The sequence below is a fragment of the Sycon ciliatum genome, chromosome 5 (genome assembly GCF_964019385.1).
Source record: "Sycon ciliatum chromosome 5, ocSycCili1.1, whole genome shotgun sequence".
NCBI lineage: Eukaryota > Metazoa > Porifera > Calcarea > Leucosolenida > Sycettidae > Sycon > Sycon ciliatum.
In genome coordinates, this window is record NC_088647.1 from 33,827,136 (window position 1) to 33,850,941 (window position 23,806).

General features: G+C 49.7%; 1 protein-coding gene across 2 annotated transcripts in view; it reads right to left on the reverse strand.

Annotated features, from left to right (window-relative positions):
* The window catches only part of LOC135818418 (uncharacterized), a 106,124-nt gene that overhangs the window by 9,516 nt on the left and 72,802 nt on the right, over positions 1–23,806 (reverse strand). Inside the window, exons 17-23 of one of the 2 annotated variants that reach the window (XM_065331789.1) lie at positions 22,419–22,493; positions 20,616–21,054; positions 18,345–18,559; positions 9,450–9,653; positions 7,026–8,153; positions 5,875–5,989; positions 4,939–5,026 (exon numbers count right to left, since the gene is read on the reverse strand). In XM_065331789.1, coding sequence (XP_065187861.1) covers positions 4,939–5,026; positions 5,875–5,989; positions 7,026–8,153; positions 9,450–9,653; positions 18,345–18,559; positions 20,616–21,054; positions 22,419–22,493 — 2,264 coding nt within the window. Of the gene's footprint in view, positions 1–4,938; positions 5,027–5,175; positions 5,540–5,874; positions 5,990–7,025; positions 8,154–9,449; positions 9,654–18,344; positions 18,560–20,615; positions 21,055–22,418; positions 22,494–23,806 lie in introns of those variants that run through there. The other variant, XM_065331790.1, reaches the window with a different exon arrangement.

The window sequence follows — 23,806 nt, forward strand, 5'->3', positions numbered from 1 at the left end:
AGCAGATTCCGTACCCCGCTCACACTCAGCCCAAACATGTCGATCCGCTGGGAATACTGCTGCAGCATATCCACCACTGCCTGAACGCCCTCCCGAATAGGTATGCTCGGATATAACCCGACTACATCCATGGACATAACAATGGTGCCATCGGGGGCGTTCAATCCCGGACATGCGTCACAGATGTGGGTTATTGCTTCCGTCGTGTTAGCCAGGTGGGCCGGGACAAATTGAATGAGCTGCTGTAGGATGCGCTCCAATACAATAGATACTCCAGTCGTTGGGCTGTCGCACGCTGCTACCACGGGTCGCAATGGTAAGTTCTGCTTATGGTCCTTTGGAAGACCGTACCACTCGGGGAACTTCGTACTGCTTGGTAGGATTGACTTTAGGAGTTTTGAATCCATGTTCTTGCACTCTGACAGTATTACTTCTCGTGTCTTGGTCTCGTAGGACTCTATGGTCAAATCTACTTTCTCATACATGGTCATGTTCGATAATATGTCTTCTGCTTTCTGCAAATACAGCTCCTGTCTCATAGCAACGAGTTTTTTACTTTTATCCGATGTTTTGATGATGGTTTCTTGGTCTGTGCGAAGTCGCTTCAGCTCCACCCGCTCCTCCTGCGTCAGATTGGGCTTAGAGGGTGTGTGTCTGTCGTAAGCTCGTAACACCTCGTCGCGGAAGTTGGCCATGTTCCTTTCGTCTTTGTCGTCCATCTGTGGGGGCTGCTTAAAGCCACGCTTCATCAGCTTCCACAATTTCTTGTCCTGTCTCATCTCTGGCGGTGGGTCCTCCTCTTTGAGGTCCACACCCTGAGGCTGGGGCTGTTGCCACCGGAGGGTGAACGCCATCCTCTCAACCGATGTCTCAACATCTGTTCGTTCTTGCTTGGTGAGCCTCCCCGTCGACGGGACAAAGCTAGGTCCATGTTCCAGCAGACGCCTTGTCTGGTCGGACACACAGTCGCCCACCACCAACGCCCGCTCATTGACTGGCTCAGCATTGGTCGTATGCCCACCGGGTGACGCAACACCAACGGCGGCAACAGGAGTTGGGCCGCGGGGTGAGCTGTTGGTTCCCGCCACACGTTGATCCGCCTCTCGAAGCCCAGAAATCTTCCGATTTAGTCTGGCGTTGGAACTTATTCGTTCTTCGGTAACCACTGCACGTTGAAGAGAACGGATCAATAGGTAGTCCGACTGTGTAAACGTCCACAGTTGCTCTCTAGACTGCTTGTATCGCCTCCCGCGGTAATCTTTCTCTGCGCATTTGTCTTCGATGGCATCGCAGAGAAGACGGCGGCAGTACTGATGTCTCCTGTGTTCTCTGATGGTCTTGTGACTCGTTGATGCTGGCTTCCGCACACAATTCGAAATAAATCTGGGGATCAATCCCTCTCGCCGGCACTGCAAAAGAAAAGACAATTGACACTCGCTCCTCTGCAGCTTCCAAGACCATTGTACAAACCGCCACGCTGCCTCGCTCCGGGAAGAGGAGAACCAAGTTTGAAGAAGGGCTGAGGCTTCCTGCAGCTTCATCTGTGAAAAGAATTCGGGTGGACACACCCATTCCCATAGCGCTGCATATCACATCCGAACCAGTTCCGTTATTTTACAACGTTTCGGCACTTGGCCATCATCAGGTAATAACAATGAATACCGTGGAAGCCACACAAGAGCAGTATATACGCAGAGTGTAGCGCCAAAAAAGATGCGAATTATGTCACCTAGTATGACAGAGAGAGAGAAAAGGCGCAACTAGCACATCACGGAGGAGAAGCAGCAGAAGGTAGCGCGCATTGTGCTCTGTGAATGGCGTTGCACAGAGTGTAGCGCCAAAAAATAAAATGATGCGAGTTATGTCACCTCTATACAGAGGGGGGGGGGGGGAAGAGAGAGAGAAGGTGCAACTGTGCACATCACGGAGAAGAAGAGCGCGCCGTTGTGCTCTACGAAGTGAGGGTACATGCCAAATAATTATGGTGTTAATTCTAGCACAGGATCTAGGAGGGGAGCACGGAGCCCCATGAGTCAATGCACTATGAGGTTAAAACTTCCATGCCAAACTGTTACCACCAGGGACGCGACGAGGCATCAGGAATAGAATGGTTTTGAGTGACCCGCCTCATATTATAATTATTCAGTGATATTGAAGTAGCAGCAGGGGAAGCTGAGAAAATTCACAACAAATCCCATCCGGTGCTTATGTTCACATGGGGCTTGGCATCACGAATCTCAATCGCCTCGCGCAGTTTGCGACGGGCTCGATCAGGCTCTCTTCCTATTACTTCAACTGCAGAGAATGCACTTTGCCCATAGTTAAGCTTACATCCAGGGTGAGTGGTGCGAAAATGTTGGCCCCATGGCTTGTCGAGTTCCTGGCGTCTTGCCTCACCATTATGTTCTTCCAGGCGAGTTTCCAGAAAGCGGCCAGTCTCACCAACATATTGTTCCGGACATTCTTTGCACTTCAGCTGATATACAACATTCTTCTGCATACATACATCCTGTCCCCCGGATATACACGAGATACATGGCCCCTTTGGGCGACCTCTCTTTTTCGGTTGTAGCGGATTTGCAGCCTTGACACATAGAGGAGGAACGAGGGCGGAGCGACACAATGTGCGCCTCAGGCTACCAGTGTGCTCATATACGACTCTAACCGGAATTTTATACTTTCTGATTGCTTTATTCACTGCTTGATGTACTTTATCTGACTTATATGGAAGCTTTAGAAATGCGCAGCATGGGTTGGCATGGCGACGACGCTTTGGCCTTATGGAGGCAGTGCGTGCCTCTTCAATGATTTTCTCTGGGTAATTGTTCAATCTTAATTGCTCATGAACCATCGCTTCACTTTCTGCACGCATTCTGGTATTCGATGAGAGCCTCTGAGCTCTTAGGAATTGTGACGAAGCAACTGCCAATTTGATATGGTGGGGAACTGCCGAAGTATAATCAATGAGTAGACCACTAGCACATGCCTTCTGGTACAGCTTGTATGCCAGCTTGCCTTCCTGGATCATAATTGTGATATCCATATAATTTATGGAGCCACTCACCTCGCTGAGCTCATATGTGAAGTTGATACTTGGGTGTGCAGAGTTGAAATGCTGCACAAACCGCATCAAGCTCTCTCTGCCGTGGGTCCATAGCAGCAGGATATCGTCGATGTAGCGTTTGTAGAGGAGCGGTACTAACGGAGAATCCTGCAGAAGCCTGGCCTCAACCGTATGCATGAATAGAATCGCAAATGGGGGTGCAAGATTGTTACCCATTGCAACCCCGTCCACTCTGTATAGAGGTGACATAACTCGCATCATTTTATTTTTTGGCGCTACACTCTGTGCAACGCCATTCACAGAGCACAATGCGCGCTACCTTCTGCTGCTTCTCCTCCGTGATGTGCTAGTTGCGCCTTTTCTCTCTCTCTGTCATACTAGGTGACATAATTCGCATCTTTTTTGGCGCTACACTCTGCGTATATACTGCTCTTGTGTGGCTTCCACGGTATTCATTGTTATTACCTGATGATGGCCAAGTGCCGAAACGTTGTAAAATAACGGAACTGGTTCGGATGTGATATGCAGCGCTATGGGAATGGGTGTGTCCACCCGAATTCTTTTCACAGACTATAGTTGGCCACCAAAGCATGCCTGCTACTGATTAGATTATGTGTACCCATTACATCATACACATAATCTCATCAGTAGCAGGCATGCTTTGGTGGCTGTTACATAATGCACTGTTACATCATACACTGTTACATCATACACTGTTACATCATACACTGTTACATCATACACTGAGGATGAAAGATTATGGTGTGGCCAGACCAATCAAAAACTGCTTCTGGCCGTCCTGATTGTAAATACAGTCAACTTTGCGTATAACGACTCTCGGCGGGGCATCAGAAAAGTGTCCTTATTCACGAAGTGTCCTTATACCCGAAGTCGCATTCTATGTACTTGGTCCGCGTCAGCAATATTGTCGCTTATCTTTCGACAATTTGAACTTAGACTTTGGACATGAACGCGTGCACTTGAAGTGATAAAACTTGGTACGATGGACGGTAAGGTATAGAATGACAACTAGCTGTAAGGAATTTATTGTCCAAGGAAGGGTTCCTACTTTTTTCGGTCCTCCTCGTCGCTGCTCTCGACGCTGGCGACATATATTTTTGCTCGGGATCGACTATCTTGCTTTTGCAAGCTCATCTCTCTACCTCTCCGCTGCCTGGCTATTATCTAAACAGAAGTTGATCGTGATGGTCGCCTTCTCTATAGGACTTCGCGTGGGCAGTACGACAGCCTGTGTGGTTCAAATCAGACGCCGTTCTTTGCAAGATTTTATTTTGAACGACGACGACGACGACGCGTACAGTACTTGCAAATCTCCACGATGCGCTGGATACTCCGAGCGTTGAGTTGGAGGTAAGGGAGCTGAGATCTCAGCTTGACGAGCGATCCCTGAGGTGAGCGATCTCGGCCGTTCAGCAAAATAGAGCTGATTCCGAGTAGCCGATTACTTTCTTGTGGCTTGCGCTGCTCTTGCCTGCACAGCGTAACAAGATAATCTATTTTGATGCGGCGCTGTATCAATCAGAATCACCCACCCGTCGCTCTCGAAATCCACTCGAACTGTAGCTAGACCTTTCAGGTACTAGTAAACTAACTTACTAACCAAAATTTGGGATGAAATGGGCTGCCAAGTGAACTTTGGCGACATATAAACAAAGCTGAAAGATAAGCGACAATATCGCTGACGCGGACCAAGTATTACAGTTAGATGGGACTTTGCTCTGGGCATGGAAATTCTGTCAGTATTCGCGAATTGCCATTATATCCGCAGTCGTTATTAGCGAAGTTGACTGTAGACCTTTCTTGTGTTGCCAACTCACATGTTTGGCTATCCAAGCGCCCCACACAAAGCTTACCAGGGTGTTTGCCCAAGGAACGATACTGTCGTGTCCGCGATGCAGATAGAATCACCACCACAGTGACTCCTTCCTGACTCCGTGACACCTGAACAGACAGAAAGGCGCACATCAACTCCTGCAACACACCAGGTGCTCCTCAAGACGCAATACAATCCTCTTATACCTCGGTTTAATATCCGGACCCGCAGGTTACGGGCACTTCGGTCTGCCGGGCACCCTTTCGGAAAGTTTCAGTGGAAATATTACTACTCTTTTGTCACTTTTTGTTGAAATAGTGACGTCACATGCCATATCTATGGCCATATCTATGGCCTTTCCCCGTCAAAATGTATGTGATTCGGATTTACGGACGTTTCGAAGTTATGGGCAGTGTCCGGTCCCGGTCCGCCGGGATAAAGTAGGTGTGAGTGTAGTTATGTACAGCGGCAAGGGATGGTTTTGACAATGAGAAAGGGAGCTCTGAGATACTTGTGCAGCCTTACCAACTGATATCGGGGACGGTGGCAGAACTGATGCGGTTCTTCAGGCCATAGCTGGACCAATTTTTCGCCACAAACATGTGTTTCCTGCTAAGGAGGGCATGTGTATCCACCATATCCTACACAACGCAGGGGAGAAACCAGGAGGGGTTCCAGGGGTTCCGCGGAACCCCTAAATTTCGTAAATGTACTACTGGCAACCATATGCGTGTCCACGTACATGTATCAGCTATTCAGTTTTGACTATACTGGAACCCCCCTGTACAGATCGCTGGATCCGCCGCTGCAACGTATGAAAGGCTATGGTATGGCCGGAGTGCCGGGCCAATCAAAGACTGCTTCCACCAGACCTGTTGTAAAACTATGCACCTGGAGGAGAGCGTACCCAATGCTGCAAATAAATTGTAGCTGTAGTGATCAATTGAATATACAAATGGAGCCTCCCCAAACTTACTCTCACAGCCACTCACGTCACGAGGACATTCAGACACTGGCAGTGTTCCAGTTGCGTTCACCGACGGGCTTTGCTTGCACTCCGAATAGAACACATCTGGGAAGCCACGAGACAGCTGAACAGTTTTACAAATGAACACAAAAAAGGAACGTTTTTAGAAGTTTTATTTTTGTACCCAGCAGGGTGCTAGCATGCTGGCAGTGATAGGGCGTTTGCAGCCTCGAAATAAATAAACTCTACCGTCCGATGAAAAATAATGGTATGGTCAACCAGCCAAGAAGATGCCCTGGTACCTACTGGATAGCAGGCTAATGAGCTGTGGACACTGATGTGCGAGTGTGCATGACATCCTGGAATGCACTGACATACCCCGCCAGTATCTACAGCTGTGCTCGGCGAAATCCGACCCAAAGTACATGTTTGGTGCCCTCAACTCGCACGGCCCTTGGCACCCTGGAAGCGGTACGAATACGGCGGGACGCACACATGTACACGTACAGTGATGTAATCGGAAACTGGTACAGATTTGCAGTGTAAGTCGGATTTTAGAGAGTGCAACTGTACATTGGACGAACTGGGTTAGGTGATCCTCAGTCATCAGTTATCTAGAACTGTATAGGGGTTGGACACCTAGTTCCACATTGGTGATCATGCAGCATGAGCACTGTGATCAGAGAATTTTAGATTTTCTTCTCCGGTCGAATTTTCCAGCCAAGAACCACTACTGAACACTGATTGGCTGAGGGCGGTTGACCAGCCAAGGGCGGTTGACCAGCCGAGGGCGGTTGACCAGCCAAACCAGCCGAGGGCGGTTGACCAGCCGAACCAGCCGAGGGCGGTTGACCAATCATTTCAGGTGTGAAGTTCAGAGCCAGGATAGCCTATCTTTTCTGGTAGGGGATGGTGGTCGGGGTTCGGGATGGCCAGAATTTTGGATTTTCTTGTTCCAATGGGATTTCGGTCTTTGACCACTTTGTGGTGGGTCTGATCTACTCACCTCCCACCGCTTAAGAACTGCATCTGCGCCTTGATCCAAGAGGGTGGTGGCGTTCCTGCGGATGCGGAAAACTGGGCCTTTGGCCGAGTCTCACGCGAACCGTGAAATTTTTTTTTTTTTTTTTTTTAAATTTGTTCCAATAGGATAGACTTACTCTTTCCTCCTGAACCTCCAGCAGCTGACAAATCACCTCCAAGTTTGGGCTCACTGCTCGACCGTGCACCAGTAGGGCATAGAGTGCGCTGGTGGTCTGACCACTGCCCCGTGTCATCCAGGTCTCAAGCGTACGCTCGCTGTCCGCCGTCACTGCGGTCGTCGACGCCAGTATTCCCGGCTGTGGTCCCTCCGAGAGCTTGAGCAGACCGGACAGCTGCGTTGTCGGAACGCCGGAGATGAGAGCTCGCAGCGTGTCACGCATGTCACGGGGCAGAAGGTGTACGTGCGTAGCCGGCATCAACAGAGTGTCCATGCCACTGTCAGTGAATGTGCCGCTCGGCGTCACCAGTGGCTTATTGCCGCAGGCGAGGGAGGAGTGTACGTATGCTACGCCGTAGGATTCCAGCACTGTATTTCTGGACTCAATTGTGAGCTGTAGTCGAATGGATGCTGGACTTAGGACGCGCTCCCCTTTGCCGCCGATCACGGCAGTTCCTGGACTATACAGCGAGACGGTCGCCAGGAATTTGGAGCGCAACAGATGCAGCAGACAGGCGGCGCTGTGTCGATCCTGTTCCGGCGCCACGGCAATGATGTACGCCGTGAGGTGCGTGGGCGCAAACACGACCGCGCCGCGTATGCCCGGACGCATAGCAAGCACAGAGACGCTGTTACGCTGCAGCTGTGCCCGCGTGTCGTGGAACACGTCAAAGTAGTCGTGCAGGTGGGTCTGCACTTGAACGACAGCTGCCGCCGAGAACGGTATCGAGTGCTCACAGTTGAACTCCAGCCCACAGCACACACTGTCGGGATCCACCATGCCGAGGCCGCCCAGCAAGGACGAAGCTTCGGGCAGGAATGCCGGTGCCATGATCTGATCTCGGTACGGTAGAAGCACGCCAAGCTGCCGTAACATGTTCAACAGGCAAGCACCATGGCTGCCTGTAGTCAGAGTGTCCAGGATGTGGATCACCTCAGCTGATGGAGCCAGTCCGTCACTGAAGACGACGTGCGGCAACGGGAAGTGCTGCGGCGAGAACACGATTCCGACGACATCTTGCAGCAGCCACGGCGGCTGATTCACCACAATATCGGACAAGGCACCACCGTGCTCAAAGGACACGACCTAAGGGGAAAGTACCCCAGGACACGGAAACAAACGCAAAACACCGCAGAGTCTGAAATATAGCACGGCTCCTCCTATAGAAGAATGCAATTAGCAAAGCAAGTTGCGTATTAACCACACACGCCATTAACAATATTGATACAGCACGCATTTTAATAGCGCATACTTTGAAGTATACAAATCAAATGAGGGTCACCCATCTGTCGAAAAACAACGCCCACCCAGTGCATTCTGTCCGAGGCAAGTTGCCACGCTTCCAAAAAGAGACATGTTGAGAAGTAGAAGAACATTCCTAATGTTCTCTACCCATCTGGTCAATCGGCGGCCTCTTCCCCATTGCCCCCCCCCCCCCAAATTGGGCAGGTTAAAATATTCTTTCAAGGAAGTTTAAAAAAACCGCTTTCCGTTGCCAACTAATCAGAGGATTCTACTGGTGAATGAAAATCAATTAAAATGCAATACAAATAGTTCCTGATGATGGCCATAAGGAAGCCAGATATTGATTAATCGAAGAAGGATAGATTTGCCATCACTGTGCATAAGAGTCATACTGTAGCTCAGTTGGCTAGAGCATTGCTCGCGAATAGCAAGGTCCCTGATCCGAGTCCCGGCGGTGTGACTGATGATTTTTTTCTTTCTTTCGTATCTGGCTTGCAAGTGTTGAGTTTCGGAGAGAAAAGAGCAGTGCGAGGCATGTGGCCACTAATTAATTTCCTAATACTTTGAACTTCTCCGTAAAGTCCAAATTTGAAATTTCAACAAGCAGTATAGTAAAACCAAAGGAGCTGAGGAGAAAAGGTACAAATGAACACATTTCCAGTCACAGGACAAGCAATACACTCCAACAGCTTTAGAGTGTTTATATTGCCATGTTGCTTGATTGACATGTTCCACTTCAAATCCTCTGACAAGGCGGCAACAAAAAACTTGGTTGCCCCCGGTAACGTTAAGGTTGTGTGCAAGAGTACATGAAAACCAGAGTGTGCAGCTTGGGGCCTTTTCTGCTATGGGTGTCTGTCACGGCGGAATTCCGTGATAACATCATTACATATTTGGCGCAGATCTGAGGCGGGATATGGCGTAGTGTGTACAACTGAGCTGCAGTTGTGCAGAAAGAGAACTGCATGAATCCTGCTTGTACGCACTGCATCACTAAAATGATGTAATCACGGAATTCCGCCGTGACAGCCACCCATCCGAGCTGCACACTCTGGTTTTCATGTACTCTTGTCGTGTGATGGAATCATGGATGAGCACCAGCTCTGTAAGGATCTAGACTGAAGGGAGTTCACTTGCCTTTCCATAAGCCGCGAGGATAGACACGTATTTATCAATCAGTGTAGAGCTCTCCTCCCGCTCGCCAGGAACCTCAACATCAATTTCATGGCACAACGCCTCCAGAAACTCCTGCTTGGTGGAGAACGGCCGGCCGAGGCGCTTGATGATCTTCTTCAACAGGCTCTGAGCTTGCCGAAGTAGCTTGGGTTGCGGAGATTGGTCCTGCAGGTGTGTACGGGCAATCAGTTCAAGATAACATCCATAAGCGGCTATGGGAGTTGACAGTTATGGCAGCATTTATCCTTGCTCCAAGATTCCCTTGACCATGATTCTGCCTAAAAACTTCAGTATAGCGTACATTCAAGGGTCAAACAATCGAGGTAAACACGCAGTGGACAGAATGGAGCTTAATTCTTTGCGTGAACTCCGGGTTTCAACCCGGAGACCAATCATCAGACAACAATCATCAGACAACAATAATGTCTGGCCCGCTCTGCATTGCGACATTGAGCATTGTCATAGCAACAATGGCTGACTGTGTGTCGCCATGGTGACCAAAGTGCTCTTTTCCAGAAGCCAAACAACTGGAGGAAAGGACATGTTGAGTCACCAATAGTATATTATGTACTTTACATTCAATGGCAAGAGAAAAAAATGTGTTATTGGTGGGTGCAAGTACCGTACTCGCGCGACTAGAGCCCTCTCTTGAATATTACCCCATCTCGAATAGTGCCTCAGTCTCTAAGAGCCAGTGAAAAATAAAGACCTCTCTGGAATAGTGCCCCCCCCCCCCCCCCCGAGCTCGTAACCAAGCGCATGTGCAAGTTTGCAGTTTTTTGCCTATGTTCTTGTCCATGTCATTGCACTGGTGGTTTCAGGATCAAAATCGCAGGTCTTGTTGCACTTTCTGTTGAGTCGTGATAGTTAACAGTACACTTTAGGCTCTGTTTTTCTTTGCCTTCTTTGTTTTTATGCTGAATGACGTGAATTTACCAGCATTGAAAAAATAGTGCCCTCTCTTCAATAGTGCCCCTTCTGTGTTGGAAGAAGGGCTGAGGCTTCCTGCAGCTTCATCTGTGAAAGGAATCCGGGTGGACACACCCATTCCCATAGCGCTGCACATCTGAACCAGTTCCGTTATTTTACAACATTTCTGCACTTGGCCATCGTCATCTTTGTTGGACATTGAAAGGTAGTACACTAATCGCGCGAGTAAGGAAAGTATATTAGTATCTAGAGTGCGGATGCAAGTTTTTGCGCTCCGCGGTCGAGTTTGTTTCACCGGTGTAGCTGCCTTCGACAGGACCGCACCTACACTGATTTGTTCTAGTGTTGATGTATGACTCAATAATATGGCGACTAACGAAGATATGGACTTAGCTCTGCTGACATACGAGGAGCTGCTCACAGTTGCCCGAGCTACAGGACTGACCAACCCGGAGACAATGGGCCGACAAGACTTGGTCGTTGCCCTTCGCAAGGAAGGACTAGGAATACGGAAGTCACCAGACCAAATGGTAAGCGACCTGCTCTCCACTTTCCAGCTGCTTAACGAGACTATAAAAGGTATGGCTTCAGAAATAGAATGTCTTCGAACGAGCAAGACAGACGCCATTGTCTCCTTGCAAGTAGAAGTTGCTCAACTGAAGGGAGTAGTAGAGAGAATGCAGTCCACAAATCCCGTACCCGTAGCGTCCCCAGCTGGCACTGACCAAGAGAAATTGTACAGTAGCACTGCAAGGAAAGCTGCCTCACCAACAGGCACACACACCAGCACGGACGGTAGTACACGTACTACTACAAGAAGTAGTACCCCAACGGCCAGACCTGACCTGCCCGCCAAACCTCAAACGCAAGATACAAGCACAAGCGACAATGGGTGGCAAAACCCACACCGCCGCCGCCCTGCACAAGCCGACGCCAACACTACCAGTAGTCCACTGAAACGCACTATCACAAGCCAGTTCACAAAAGAGCCAGCCCGTACCAAACGCACTGACCTTCAGGGCGTGGAGCGGGTGAAGCGCACGGCTTTCTACCTTGGCAATGTAGACCTTGGATGCGATGCTGCCTCAATTGAACTGTGGTGTAAAAAGAAAGATGTCGAAGTTTTTCACTGCTCAATCTCAGAATCACGGTACTTTGGTACAGCTTATGCCCACCTGGTTGTGGGAGAGAACTGTGTAGACAAGATCCAAGGGCCTGACTTCTGGCCTGACAAAATTAGTATCCGGAAATCGAGGTTCCACACTGACCAGACTGAATCTGAACAATGAGTAAACCAACACCTCAACTTGACCCTAACGCAACACCCTTCTATCCTTCAACGCCCCTAGCCTCCTTTCCCGTAGCCTGCATCAATGCATGTTCCCTTAGAAACAAATCTGCTGAGCTATCTGACTTTCTCACGACCAACTGTCCCCTTGTTGTTTGCATAACTGAAACCTGGTTGTGTCCACAAATTTCCCTCTCCTTCCCAGGCTATGAATGTTTTCGAAGGGATCGACCCACCTCCGAGAATAAAATTAACACCAACGACTTCCTGGCCTATGGCGGTGTTGCTATCTTAGTAAAATCAAGTGCATTTGGTCCTATTACCCACCGTACAGACCTACATCTTCCGCAATTCGAAGCTACCTGGGTAGAGATATCGCCATCCACTGGAACCTTTGCTTGCCCCACGCGCCAGCAGCCCATCCAAATTGCGGCTGTCTACCGCCCACCGTCTACCGACCCGTCGGTGATAGATAACTTTTACGCCTCATTTCAAAGCTGCTTGACTAAAATACGGACCCCTGGCTCGCCAGTCCTCATCATGGGAGATTTCAATGCTAAATGTTCCACCTGGTATGGAACAACAACAGACACTGCAGACCACCACCTTTCATGTCTTCTTGACATGTTTTCCTTGCAGCAACACGTCACATTCTCGACCCACCGCTCCCACAAAGGCAATGAGGCTGCTCTGGACCTGATGATCACTGACACTGCAGCCAGCATCTGCGATCCGCGCCCCTCAGCCCCTGTCGGTCAGTCGGACCACTCAATTGTTCTCGGCCGTTTGTGCATCCCGACATGTACCGCATCACCACCTGCACCCAACACTACACTGCCCTCCCATTCCTTCCAGATACCTGACTTCAGTCAGTTTGACATCTCCTCCATTCTTCCCACTCACCTAGTTGCTCTAAATGAATCCATTGCTATTGTGAACTGGCATGCTGCTCTCCAGTTGAAGCTTGGAGATCCAAACCGTACTGCTCCAGCATTTTATGACATCCTTCATGGTCTATGCTCCGCTTTCCTACCCACCCGGTCGCGCTCTTCAGCCCCTAGACGACGTACACCAAGTCCCCCGTGGCTGACACGTGCTGTTAAAGCTCAGCTGAAGAGGAAGCGAGACTCGTACAGCTTGTATCGCAAGTATCCTACCCCTAGCAATCACGAGCATTACAAGTGCGAACGTAACAGAGCACGAATCCTATCTAGAGAGGCTCACCGCCAGTATGTGTCCTCCATTAGCACTAACCCCTCATCCATTATTGCATCCACCCCTAGTTTTAAAATCTTGTAGGACGCATCACGCAGCTTCATAAGTAAAAAATTGGTTGTGAGCAACACTGGCTCACACTCAAATAACTGCTTTTCACCAGAAAAATATTATATTTCAACGTTTCGGTCATGAAATAACCATCATCAGGAATGAAGTGGGCACACCGGTTAGGATGGGTTAATATACGAGGAGCGCTGCAAACTGATAACAAATCACACCTGCATGCACTATGACGAGAGAGAGAACAAAAGAACAAAACATCACCAAAAAAAACCCAGGTATAGAAATAACGCAATACGCGACAACTCTAAATATGGCACAGGTACAAGCAACAAACAGAATGTACATGTGCACTAGGTGCGTGCAGACATGTAATTGCAGGCGCTAGCAACAACAGTAGTAGTAGTAACAGTGCACTAGTTCAAGGGGTGCAAAACCACCACCATCCAGGAAGAGCGAGTATCAGGGCCAGAAATATGCACAAGGCCTCACCAGAGAATTCACAGGAGGTCCCACCCTGCGTTATTGTTTATGCTGGGGCTCATGTCGCGAATTTGTATTGCTTCGCGTATTCTCCTCCTGGCCCGATCCGACTCCGTGGCAAGGACGCGAACCTCTGTGAATGCCGACTCGCCAAGCGGCAGTACCTCGCCGCCATGGTGAAGTCGGTAGTGCTCGCCCAGGGCTTTTCCAGACGTCTTGTTGCGTGAGTTATCATTGTGTTCTTTTGTTCGCGTTGCTACACTGCGGCCAGTCTCTCCAACATATTTCTCCGAGCACTTGCAGGTCAGACAATAAACCACGTTGCGTCTTGTGCATTCTACCTCGCTCGATTGGCATGCAACTTCAAGCGCGAGGTCATGAATATCTACCGAACAGCGTCAGCTCCCCGGCCTAACATGTCTCGAAAAGACCGCGAGCGGCTTACCGACCTCCGCGACGATGATTCCGTGGTCGTCAAGAGGTCCGACAAGAGCAATAAGTTTGTGGCGATGAAGATGGCAACGTACCTTGATAAGGCCGAGACTATCCTGTCAGATGAGACAAAGTTCACACCCGTCAATGTCACCATCGATGATTGGGAGAAGCAAACGCGCACCATCCTTCAACGCGTCTGTGGTGGTACACTAGAGAAGGACCTGTACCAAGCCATACTCCCTGGCGACAACAGGTTTCCGGAGATGTATGGCCTACCTAAAGACCACAAAGCCACGGTACCGCTTCGGCCAGTTGTGTCAGCTGTTGATAGCCCGGTGACCAATATTTCTATCGTCCTGGAGCGTATACTCAACCAATGCCTGAAGTATGTCCCAGCACATCTGAAAAACACGCTGGAAGCACTGGAGGATATCCGGCAAGTGTATCCCGACCTACAAGCCCCAGCAGGGACCATCATCGTTACAATGGACGTGGTCGCTCTTTACCCAAGTATCCCTATCGCTGAAGGGGTGGAGGCGGTTGCTAGAGTCCTGCAGCAGCACATCGAGTCTGTTGACACATTTGGTTTAAGCGTGGAGCAGATCGAAGAGCTGTTAACCTTCGTTCTAAGATCCAATTATTTCAGATTTGGTGAGAAGGTCTACCACCAGAGGGAAGGCATCGCCATGGGTAACAACCTAGCGCCCCCGTTTGCGATTATCTTCATGCATGACCTCGAAACCTCGCTGTTGCTTAACTCGCCTGGTGCTCCCGTACTCTACAAGCGTTATATTGATGACATCATTATGCTGTGGACACTGGGGGCCGCGCTTCTCCGCCAGCTGATTGCATTCTTCAATACCGCCAATGCGAGCATCAAGTTCACGTATCAATCTTCGGAGGAAACTGGGTCGGTTGACTTTATGGACACGACTATTCATGTCTCCTCCGAGGGCGCAATATCATTCGAGCTGTTCCGCAAAGCTTGCCACAGTGGCCTCGTCTCAGACTTCAACTCGTGCGTTCCGCAACAGCAAAAACTCGCCATCGCGTCTTCGGAATTCCTCCGCGCGGCCCGCCTTTCCTCTGATCCTGCAGCCCGCCAGCGAAGTGAGCAAAAGGTTATTGACACATTAAAATTCAACAACTTTCCTGACAAAGTTATCGCGACTGCTCATGAACGAGCCAGACGACCTGCTAAACAAAAGAAAGACTATCGATCCACGTTGAAGTTACCATTCAAAACGGATGCCATCCACTACAGGGTCCACCGTCTTCTAAACAAATACAATCTAAATGTACAGATAATCTACAAGAATGCAAGGCTTTCCAACAGCGTCACTAAGTCCAGCCTCACTGGACCTTGCTGCCTTAAGTGGGTGGATCCCGCTGCCCCGAGGCGACGAGGAAGGCCTAAAGCCGCCTGCGTTGCATGCCAATCGAGCGAGGTAGAATGCACAAGACGCAACGTGGTTTATCGTCTGACCTGCAAGTGCTCGGAGAAGTATGTTGGAGAGACTGGCCGCAGTGTAGCAACGCGAACAAAAGAACACAATGATAACTCACGCAACAAGACGTCTGGAAAAGCCCTGGGCGAGCACTACCGACTTCACCATGGCGGCGAGGTACTGCCGCTTGGCGAGTCGGCATTCACAGAGGTTCGCGTCCTTGCCACTGAGTCGGATCGGGCCAGGAGGAGAATACGCGAAGCAATACAAATTCGCGACACGAGCCCCAGCATAAACAATAACGCAGGGTGGGACCTCCTGTGAATTCTCTGGTGAGGCCTTGTGCATATTTCTGGCCCTGATACTCGCTCTTCCTGGATGGTGGTGGTTTTGCACCCCTTGAACTAGTGCACTGTTACTACTACTACTGTTGTTGCTAGCGCCTGCAATTACATGTCTGCACGCACCTAGTGCACATGTACATTCTGTTTGTTGCTTGTACCTGTGCCATATTTAGAGTTGTCGCGTATTGCGTTATTTCTATACCTGGGTTTTTTTTGGTGATGTTTTGTTCTTTTGTTCTCTCTCTCGTCATAGTGCATGCAGGTGTGATTTGTTATCAGTTAGCAGCGCTCCTCGTATATTAACCCATCCTAACCGGTGTGCCCACTTCATTCCTGATGATGGTTATTTCATGACCGAAACGTTGAAATATAATATTTTTCTGGTGAAAAGCAGTTATTTGAGTGTGAGCCAGTGTTGCTCACAACCAATTTTTCACCCCTAGTTTGTTCAAGTTTGTTAAGCAGCTTCGTTCGCCGACCCCTGTTGGAAACCCTATCATCACTGAACTCCATGAAAAAAACACTGTACACAACGACCCTACCCAGATTGCCAATGCTCTGAATCGCCAATTCATCAGCTTTGGAACACCAGATGATCCTGCATGGTCTCTTCCTGGTATTCCATACCACGGGCTCCCAGCACTACCCTCTTTTAGCACTACTCCCGCCGCCATTGCCCAACACATCCGTCGCCTAAAGCTCAAGAAAGCGGCAGGTGCAGATGGCATATCCCATGAACTCCTAAAAGCCCTGTCTCCTAGTATAGCTATCCCTCTCAGCCTAGTTTTCAACCAGTCCTTCGCCACCGGAATCTTCCCTGATGTCTAGAAGGCAGCTGTGGTTGTGCCTATTTACAAGAATAAAGACAGTAAACTGTCTGCATCCAATTATCGGCCGATTTCACTCCTTTCCACTATTTCAAAGCTCTGTGAACGTGTGGCATTTGGCCACTTATACCAACATGTGAACCCGGTCCTTGATCCGTCACAGTCTGGATTTCGGCGAGGCGATTTGACCGCCTGGCAGTTGCTGAGGCTTGTGCAGAAGCTCTATGAATGCAAGGATCAGAAGCAATTTAGCCTCCTATGTTTTTTTGACCTGAGCAAAGCATTTGACACTGTCTGGACAAGGGGTCTCCTCCATAAGTTAGCAGCGTTTGGCGTGGCCGGGACGTGTCTGCAGTGGCTCACCAGCTATCTCACTGAACGTCGACAGAGTGTCCGAATTGGACATGCCCTGTCCGCCCCTCTAACAGTCCCCTCTGGAGTGCCCCAGGGCTCTATCTTGGGGCCTCTATTGTTCATCGTATACGTTAATGATTTGGCAGGTTTGGATCATACCTCACTCTACGCGGACGATAAAGCGCTCCATATAACCGAGCCAGGATAATTACAAGCCTGCGACTCGCTACAGTATCACATTAATCAAGTTGTGCGCTGGATGTCGAAGTGGAAACTCCGCCCCAATGTGTCGAAAATGGCAATCCTTTGTATCCCCCCACGACCCTCCAGTGACCTCACCCTCTTTACGACTCGGCTTTTTACTTTCCCTGATGATCCCATTGCTATCAACATCGTTAAAAATCACAAACACCTTGGTATATTTCTTGATGAACACTTGTCCTGGGATTCGCACGTAACCTATATTGAAAAGCGAGTTTGCTGCGTGATAGGCTGCATTTCTCCTCACATCTCCCATCTACACCATGGTTGTCGAATACAAATTTATCACTCTTATGTTCTTCCTTTGTTTGATTACTGCTCTCTCGTTTGGTCCTCCGGTCTATCCTCCGCTCTTATGCATCGGTTAGAAGTCACCCACCGTAAATTACTTCGATTAATATTTCGCATGCCCCCTCTGACCTCCTCTCAGACGCTATACATTTTGGCTTCCTCTTCCCCTCTCTCAGAACGCTTTCCCCACTCGGCATGCAAATTCATTCACCGTATTAAGCTTCAACTTGCTCCTCCTCATGCACTTGCGCATTTAAGCTGGTTCAATAATAGCTCGCGTACTAGATGTTCTCTCCATTTCCCACTTGCCAGATCATCGATCCTTTTAAAATCCCCTCTGTTCAAGTCCTATTCTCATTGGTCTCGGCTTCCGCAGGAGGTAAAGTCTCATGACACCTTCGCTGCATTTTGTTCCATTCTGCCCGCGCCTAAGTCGAATTGAATTGAGTTCGTTGTTTTCCATTGCTAGCCTAATCTTCATACTGCTCTCTCCAGGTTCCTAAAGTACTTCTTTTGTTTTGTTTTCTTTTCTCTTTTTGTCTCCTTCTTTTCTCAGTTGTCCCCACCATGGCTGGTTAAAATCGCCCGCATCACATGCTTATTTGCACTATGTCATCGTGATTGTGGAATAATAATAATAATAATAATAAAATAATAATGGTATGTGTAAGTGTGGCCCAAAGATCAAAGGTCAAAGGTCAAGAGTACGGGTGGGATGCATGCATATGCGCATGTGTATTCCTCGCACAATAGTACTTCACTTACTTTCCTTTGCAGTAATTTATTTAATTAATAATAATAAGTGCTCGTTTTCATTTACCCCGTTTGATATCAGAAGGATTTTGCCTCCATTGGCTGAACATTCCTGCCACACACACACAGCCACTGACTTGGCAAGTTAGTAGTCGAAAATTTACCTTCAGCAATTGAACCACAAGCTGTCGAAAATCCTCACGGAATTTGCTCATCTTCTTTGAGCCCGCAGAGCGAGCGTCCAGACACACAAATATCCTCAGCGACAAGAAACCTTTGAAGACTCTTAGCGATCTGCACACCGTTTCATAGACCAGCTGCTCACTCTGCCGCCTGACTTTGTCACCTCTCGTGGCGACTACAATGATGGGATGTGATTCTGCATCCAACACAGAGACAAACACAGCACGTTCCAGAATAATCAGAAGTAATATGCATACAGCAACATACAGATATCGTCTGATGATCGCCTTGTGTGTGAAACCCGGAGTTACAAAGAACTCTTCATTCTCTTCTTCTTTTTGTTAACATACAGATAGATTAGCCTTGCCAAAAGATCAAGCTTGAGCTCACATTACTCTACTGGAAGACACTTAGCTCGTTACTCAACAAAGAGACTGGCTGGACACGGCTAACAGACGCGGGGAGCTCATATTCGAGTTACGTCATTACCGGTACAGATATACATGTACATGTGCACATACGTACCTTGTACCTGTATACATACGTATACATAATATTATTCTGTTGTATATACACACATACACACATACACACATACACACATACACACATACACACATACACACATACACACATACACACATACACACATACGCACATACACACATACACACATACACACATACACACATACACACATACGCACCCCCCCCCCCCCCCCCCACACACACACACACCATGTACCATGTACCATGTATACGCCCGTCGCAAGAGAAGCACGCAAATCTGCAAATGCACTGGATGTGCACCCACAGATTTTCTTTTATAGCAACGATAGTGAACAAGATCTGAATGAGACAGATCAAAACTTGCGCCAGATAACTGTCTAATCCACCCAACTGGCGAAGCCATGTGAATCGACCATCAATGTACACCTGGTCTACACCACACGGAGTACATCGGCATGAAACGGCCAAGACAGTTACCTATGCACACCCTGCACTTGCTGGGGTAACCAGTATAGACAGCACGCTGCTTTGATAGAAGCTGACACTAGATGGTGCCCCCCCCCCCACACACACACGCACACACACACGCAAGCACGCACACAGGAACTCGTGGATTCCTGATTGTGTCCAATGCTCACAGCAGAAGGTGGAATCTGCAGAGCCCGTCCCACAGACATCAGAAGCAACTACCATACCAAGTAAAGTCTGACCTGATAGTGTTATGGAGTCCTGATGCACACACACGCACGCGCGCGCACGCACGCACGCACACACACACACACACACACCCTTGGGACAAGCAAAGTAGGGAGGCTAAAATATCACCGCCAGAATGCTACTTCAGTATAATTATACCCAATTCATTTCGCCAGGAACTTAACACGTTCATTCCTCTTGGGCACCCTGTAAGAAGACCTTAGGGTCTGTTGGGAATGCTCAAGTAAAATAATAAAAATAAAATAAAATACAATAGTGTAGTACTCATCTAGTAGTACTCTGCGCTGTTATCCCTTTTCATGCAGCACAACACCAAGAGTACATACCCCCCCCCCCCCCCAGAGTGTACAATGCCTGATCCAGCTCTGCATAGGGTTTTGGTTGAGCATAATCGGATCCTTGCGTCATAATACTGTACACATCTGAGGGGAATCCAGGGAGTCGCGGGAACTCTCGGATCAAAAACAACTACAACGATGCCTTGCCTCAAGACAGGCCTTGCACTGGTGTGGAGTGTACGCATCACACCAGAACTTTCAGAAGATCCGACTACGCTCGACCAAGACCCTATGCAGTGCTGGATCAGGCGTTGCACACTCTGGGGGGTTATGTACTCTTGACAACACCTGGCAGGCACAGTGGGTTCGTCAAAGACCATGATTGAGATACGAGAGGTACCTGGTTTAAGTCCTCCCTGGGAGCGGTTTGTCCAGCCGTGCAGCTACCCATAGTCAACTGGGAACCTGTGGCCAGGCACAAGGGGTACATGAATGCGGCTAACGGGGTTTCTCGGCACTTGTGCCAGTGGTTGTGAGACTTATCCCCTCACCCTTACCGTTAGGCGCTGCATCTGCCGCTAGGGTTTATTGGGTGCTAGCGGCCGTCGTGAGATCCCTTTGGGAACGGACACGACGATTTATTATTTACAACACCAGGCTGGCGCTCGATTGTCCAGGTTTGGTCAACGGGTGTCCCGGTGATCTTTGGGCAATGGGGCAGGCTGATGAAAACAAATCTTCACGTTACCTGGTTTGTTTCGAGACGGTCGGATGCGACTCAAGATGTTGCCACCGTAGACCATCACATCGCGAGTGATCTTGCCCTGGTCGTCAGTAGCGTTAACGAACATGCAGCTCAGCATCCGACTCGATGGAGCGGAGATGGAGAAGAGGTCGTGCGTGACTGCAAACTGCTCCTGGCCGGCAAGGTCACGCAAGTGAACGGTGTGGCCGAGGAGCACATCGACATACTCCAGCGATGCAATTCCCTTCGTGCGGCGGCCCAGGTCTGTAGCCCCTGTGTCCGCTTGGTGCTCTTGCCGCAGCAGCTGGCGAACACGACTCGTTGTGACCAGCGATTCGGCCATTGTCGACTTTCCGGATCCTTCCGCTCCGACCAGATCCATAGTCAGAATATCAGGCTGCTCCATGCCGTCCATTGCAAACTCTTTAGCGATTAGGAACTCCTGCAGTTAACGCACAGGCAATGGGGGGGGGGGGGGCAATGGGGGGGGAGGCGGGCATCATTGCAGTAGCAGCACTGTGTGCATGTCTGCGTGCAGCAACAGCGATGGTTAACAAACTATCTGTCTGCCCGCCCGTCTGTCTGTCTGTCTGTCTGTCTGTCTTTCTGTCTGGTTGGCTGGCTGGCTGGCTGTCCATCCGTCCGCCCGCCCGCCCGCCCGCCCACCTGGACGAACGGACGGACGGACGGAGGAAGAGGGAGGGAGGAAGAAGGAGGGAGGAAGAGGGAGGGAGGAAGAGGGAGGGAGGAAGAGGGAGGGAGGAAGAGGGAGGGAGGAAGAGGGAGGGAGGAAGAGGGAGGGAGGAAGAGGGAGGGAGGAAGAGGGAGGGAGGGAGGGAGGAAGAAGGAGGGAGGAAGAGGGAGAGAGAGAGGAAGGGGAGGGAGGGAGAGGGGGAGGAGGAAGGGATGGATGAATATAGGGATGGATGGATTGATGGACGGATGTATGGACAAACGGATGAATGGATGGATGGATGAATGGATGGATGGATGGATGAATGGATGGATGTATGGAGGGACGGAGGGACGGAGTGCCAGAGGGAGGGAGTGAGAGGGAGGGTCGCAGGGAGGGAGGGAGGGTGGGATGGATGGGTGTATGGATGGGTGGGTAGATGGATGGGTGGATGGATGGACAGGTGGACGGACGGATGGATGGATAGATGGGTTGATAGGTGGATGGATGGATGGAGGGAGGGACGGATGGATGGGCGGACAGATGGACGGATGGAGGAAGAGGGAGGGAGAGGGGAAGGGGAGGGAGGGAGGAAGGGATGGATAGATATATGGATGGATAAATTGATGAACGGATGGATGGATGGATGGATGGATGGATGGATGGGTGGATGGATGGATGGAGGGAGGGAGGGAGAGGGAGGGAGGGTGGCAGCGAGGGAGGGAGGGATGGATGGATGGGTGGATGGATGGGTGGGTGGATGGATTGGTGGATCGATAGGCAGGTGGATCGATGGATGGGTGGGTGGATGGATGGGTCGATGAATGGATGGATGGATACACAGAGAGAAAAGAAGGACAGGTAGCAATTGGCAGGCTTCAGAACCAACACAACATTGAAAAAAGTGAAACTTCGCAACTCAACAACTCAACACCACCGCTAGACAGCAGGAGGAATAAAGCCCTCTTATATGCAGCACAGCAGAATGGACCTTGTAAGTTGTACTCCCGATTTACACCAATGGATTCTTCGAACACTTCCTTCGTACATGTATGTGGCGATAACAAGGCTGCGTGTCACGGGGCTCCAGACTAGAAATAGTACCCTGCTAGTATAATGTGTCCAGCACATACCTCCAAGATTGGCTGGCACTTGAAGAAGTTGTTCTGCCTTGAATATCGGTAAGCTTTCTTGATCAGCTTAAGGGCCTGCACTGGCACAAGGTCAGAAGATAACGTTAGGGAGGCTCTGACCAAGGCATGGTGCCTGGATCTGTTCTCAACAATTCAAACACCACAGCATACGTATTCACTGCTGTAGACTAGCTGGCACGTGCATTGTCGGTCGCTGTGCCTGTGTCTTCGCTGCGATATGGAATGAGAGCTTATCACTAGGCTCCCTGAAGCTGATTTGATCTTCAGGTAACCGTCTCTCTCTCTCTCTCTCTCTCTCTCTCTCTCTCTCTCTCTCTCTCTCTCTCTCTCTCTCTCTCTCTCTCTCTCTCTCTCTCTCTCTCTCTCGCTCCCCCCCCCCCCCCACACACACACTCACACATACACACCCGTGCACACACACACACACACACACACACACACACACACACACACACACACACACACACACACACACACACACACACACACACACACACACACACACACACACACACACACACACACACACACACACACACACACACACACACACACACACACACACACACACACACACACACACACACACACACACACACACACACACACACACACACACACACACACACACACACACACACACACACACACACACACACACACACACACACACACACACACACACACACACACACACACACACACACACACACACACACACACACACACACACACACACACACACACACACACACACACACACACACACACACACACACACACACACACACACACACACACACACACACACACACACACACACACACACACACACACACACACACACACACACACACACACACACACACACACACACACACACACACACACACACACACACACACACACACACACACACACACACACACACACACACACACACACACACACACACACACACACACACACACACACACACACACACACACACACACACACACACACACACACACACACACACACACACACACACACACACACACACACACACACACACACACACACACACACACACACACACACACACACACACACACACACACACACACACACACACACACACACACACACACACACACACACACACACACACACACACACACACACACACACACACACACACACACACACACACACACACACACACACACACACACACACACACACACACACACACACACACACACACACACACACACACACACACACACACACACACACACACACACACACACACACACACACACACACACACACACACACACACACACACACACACACACACACACACACACATATACTGCTCT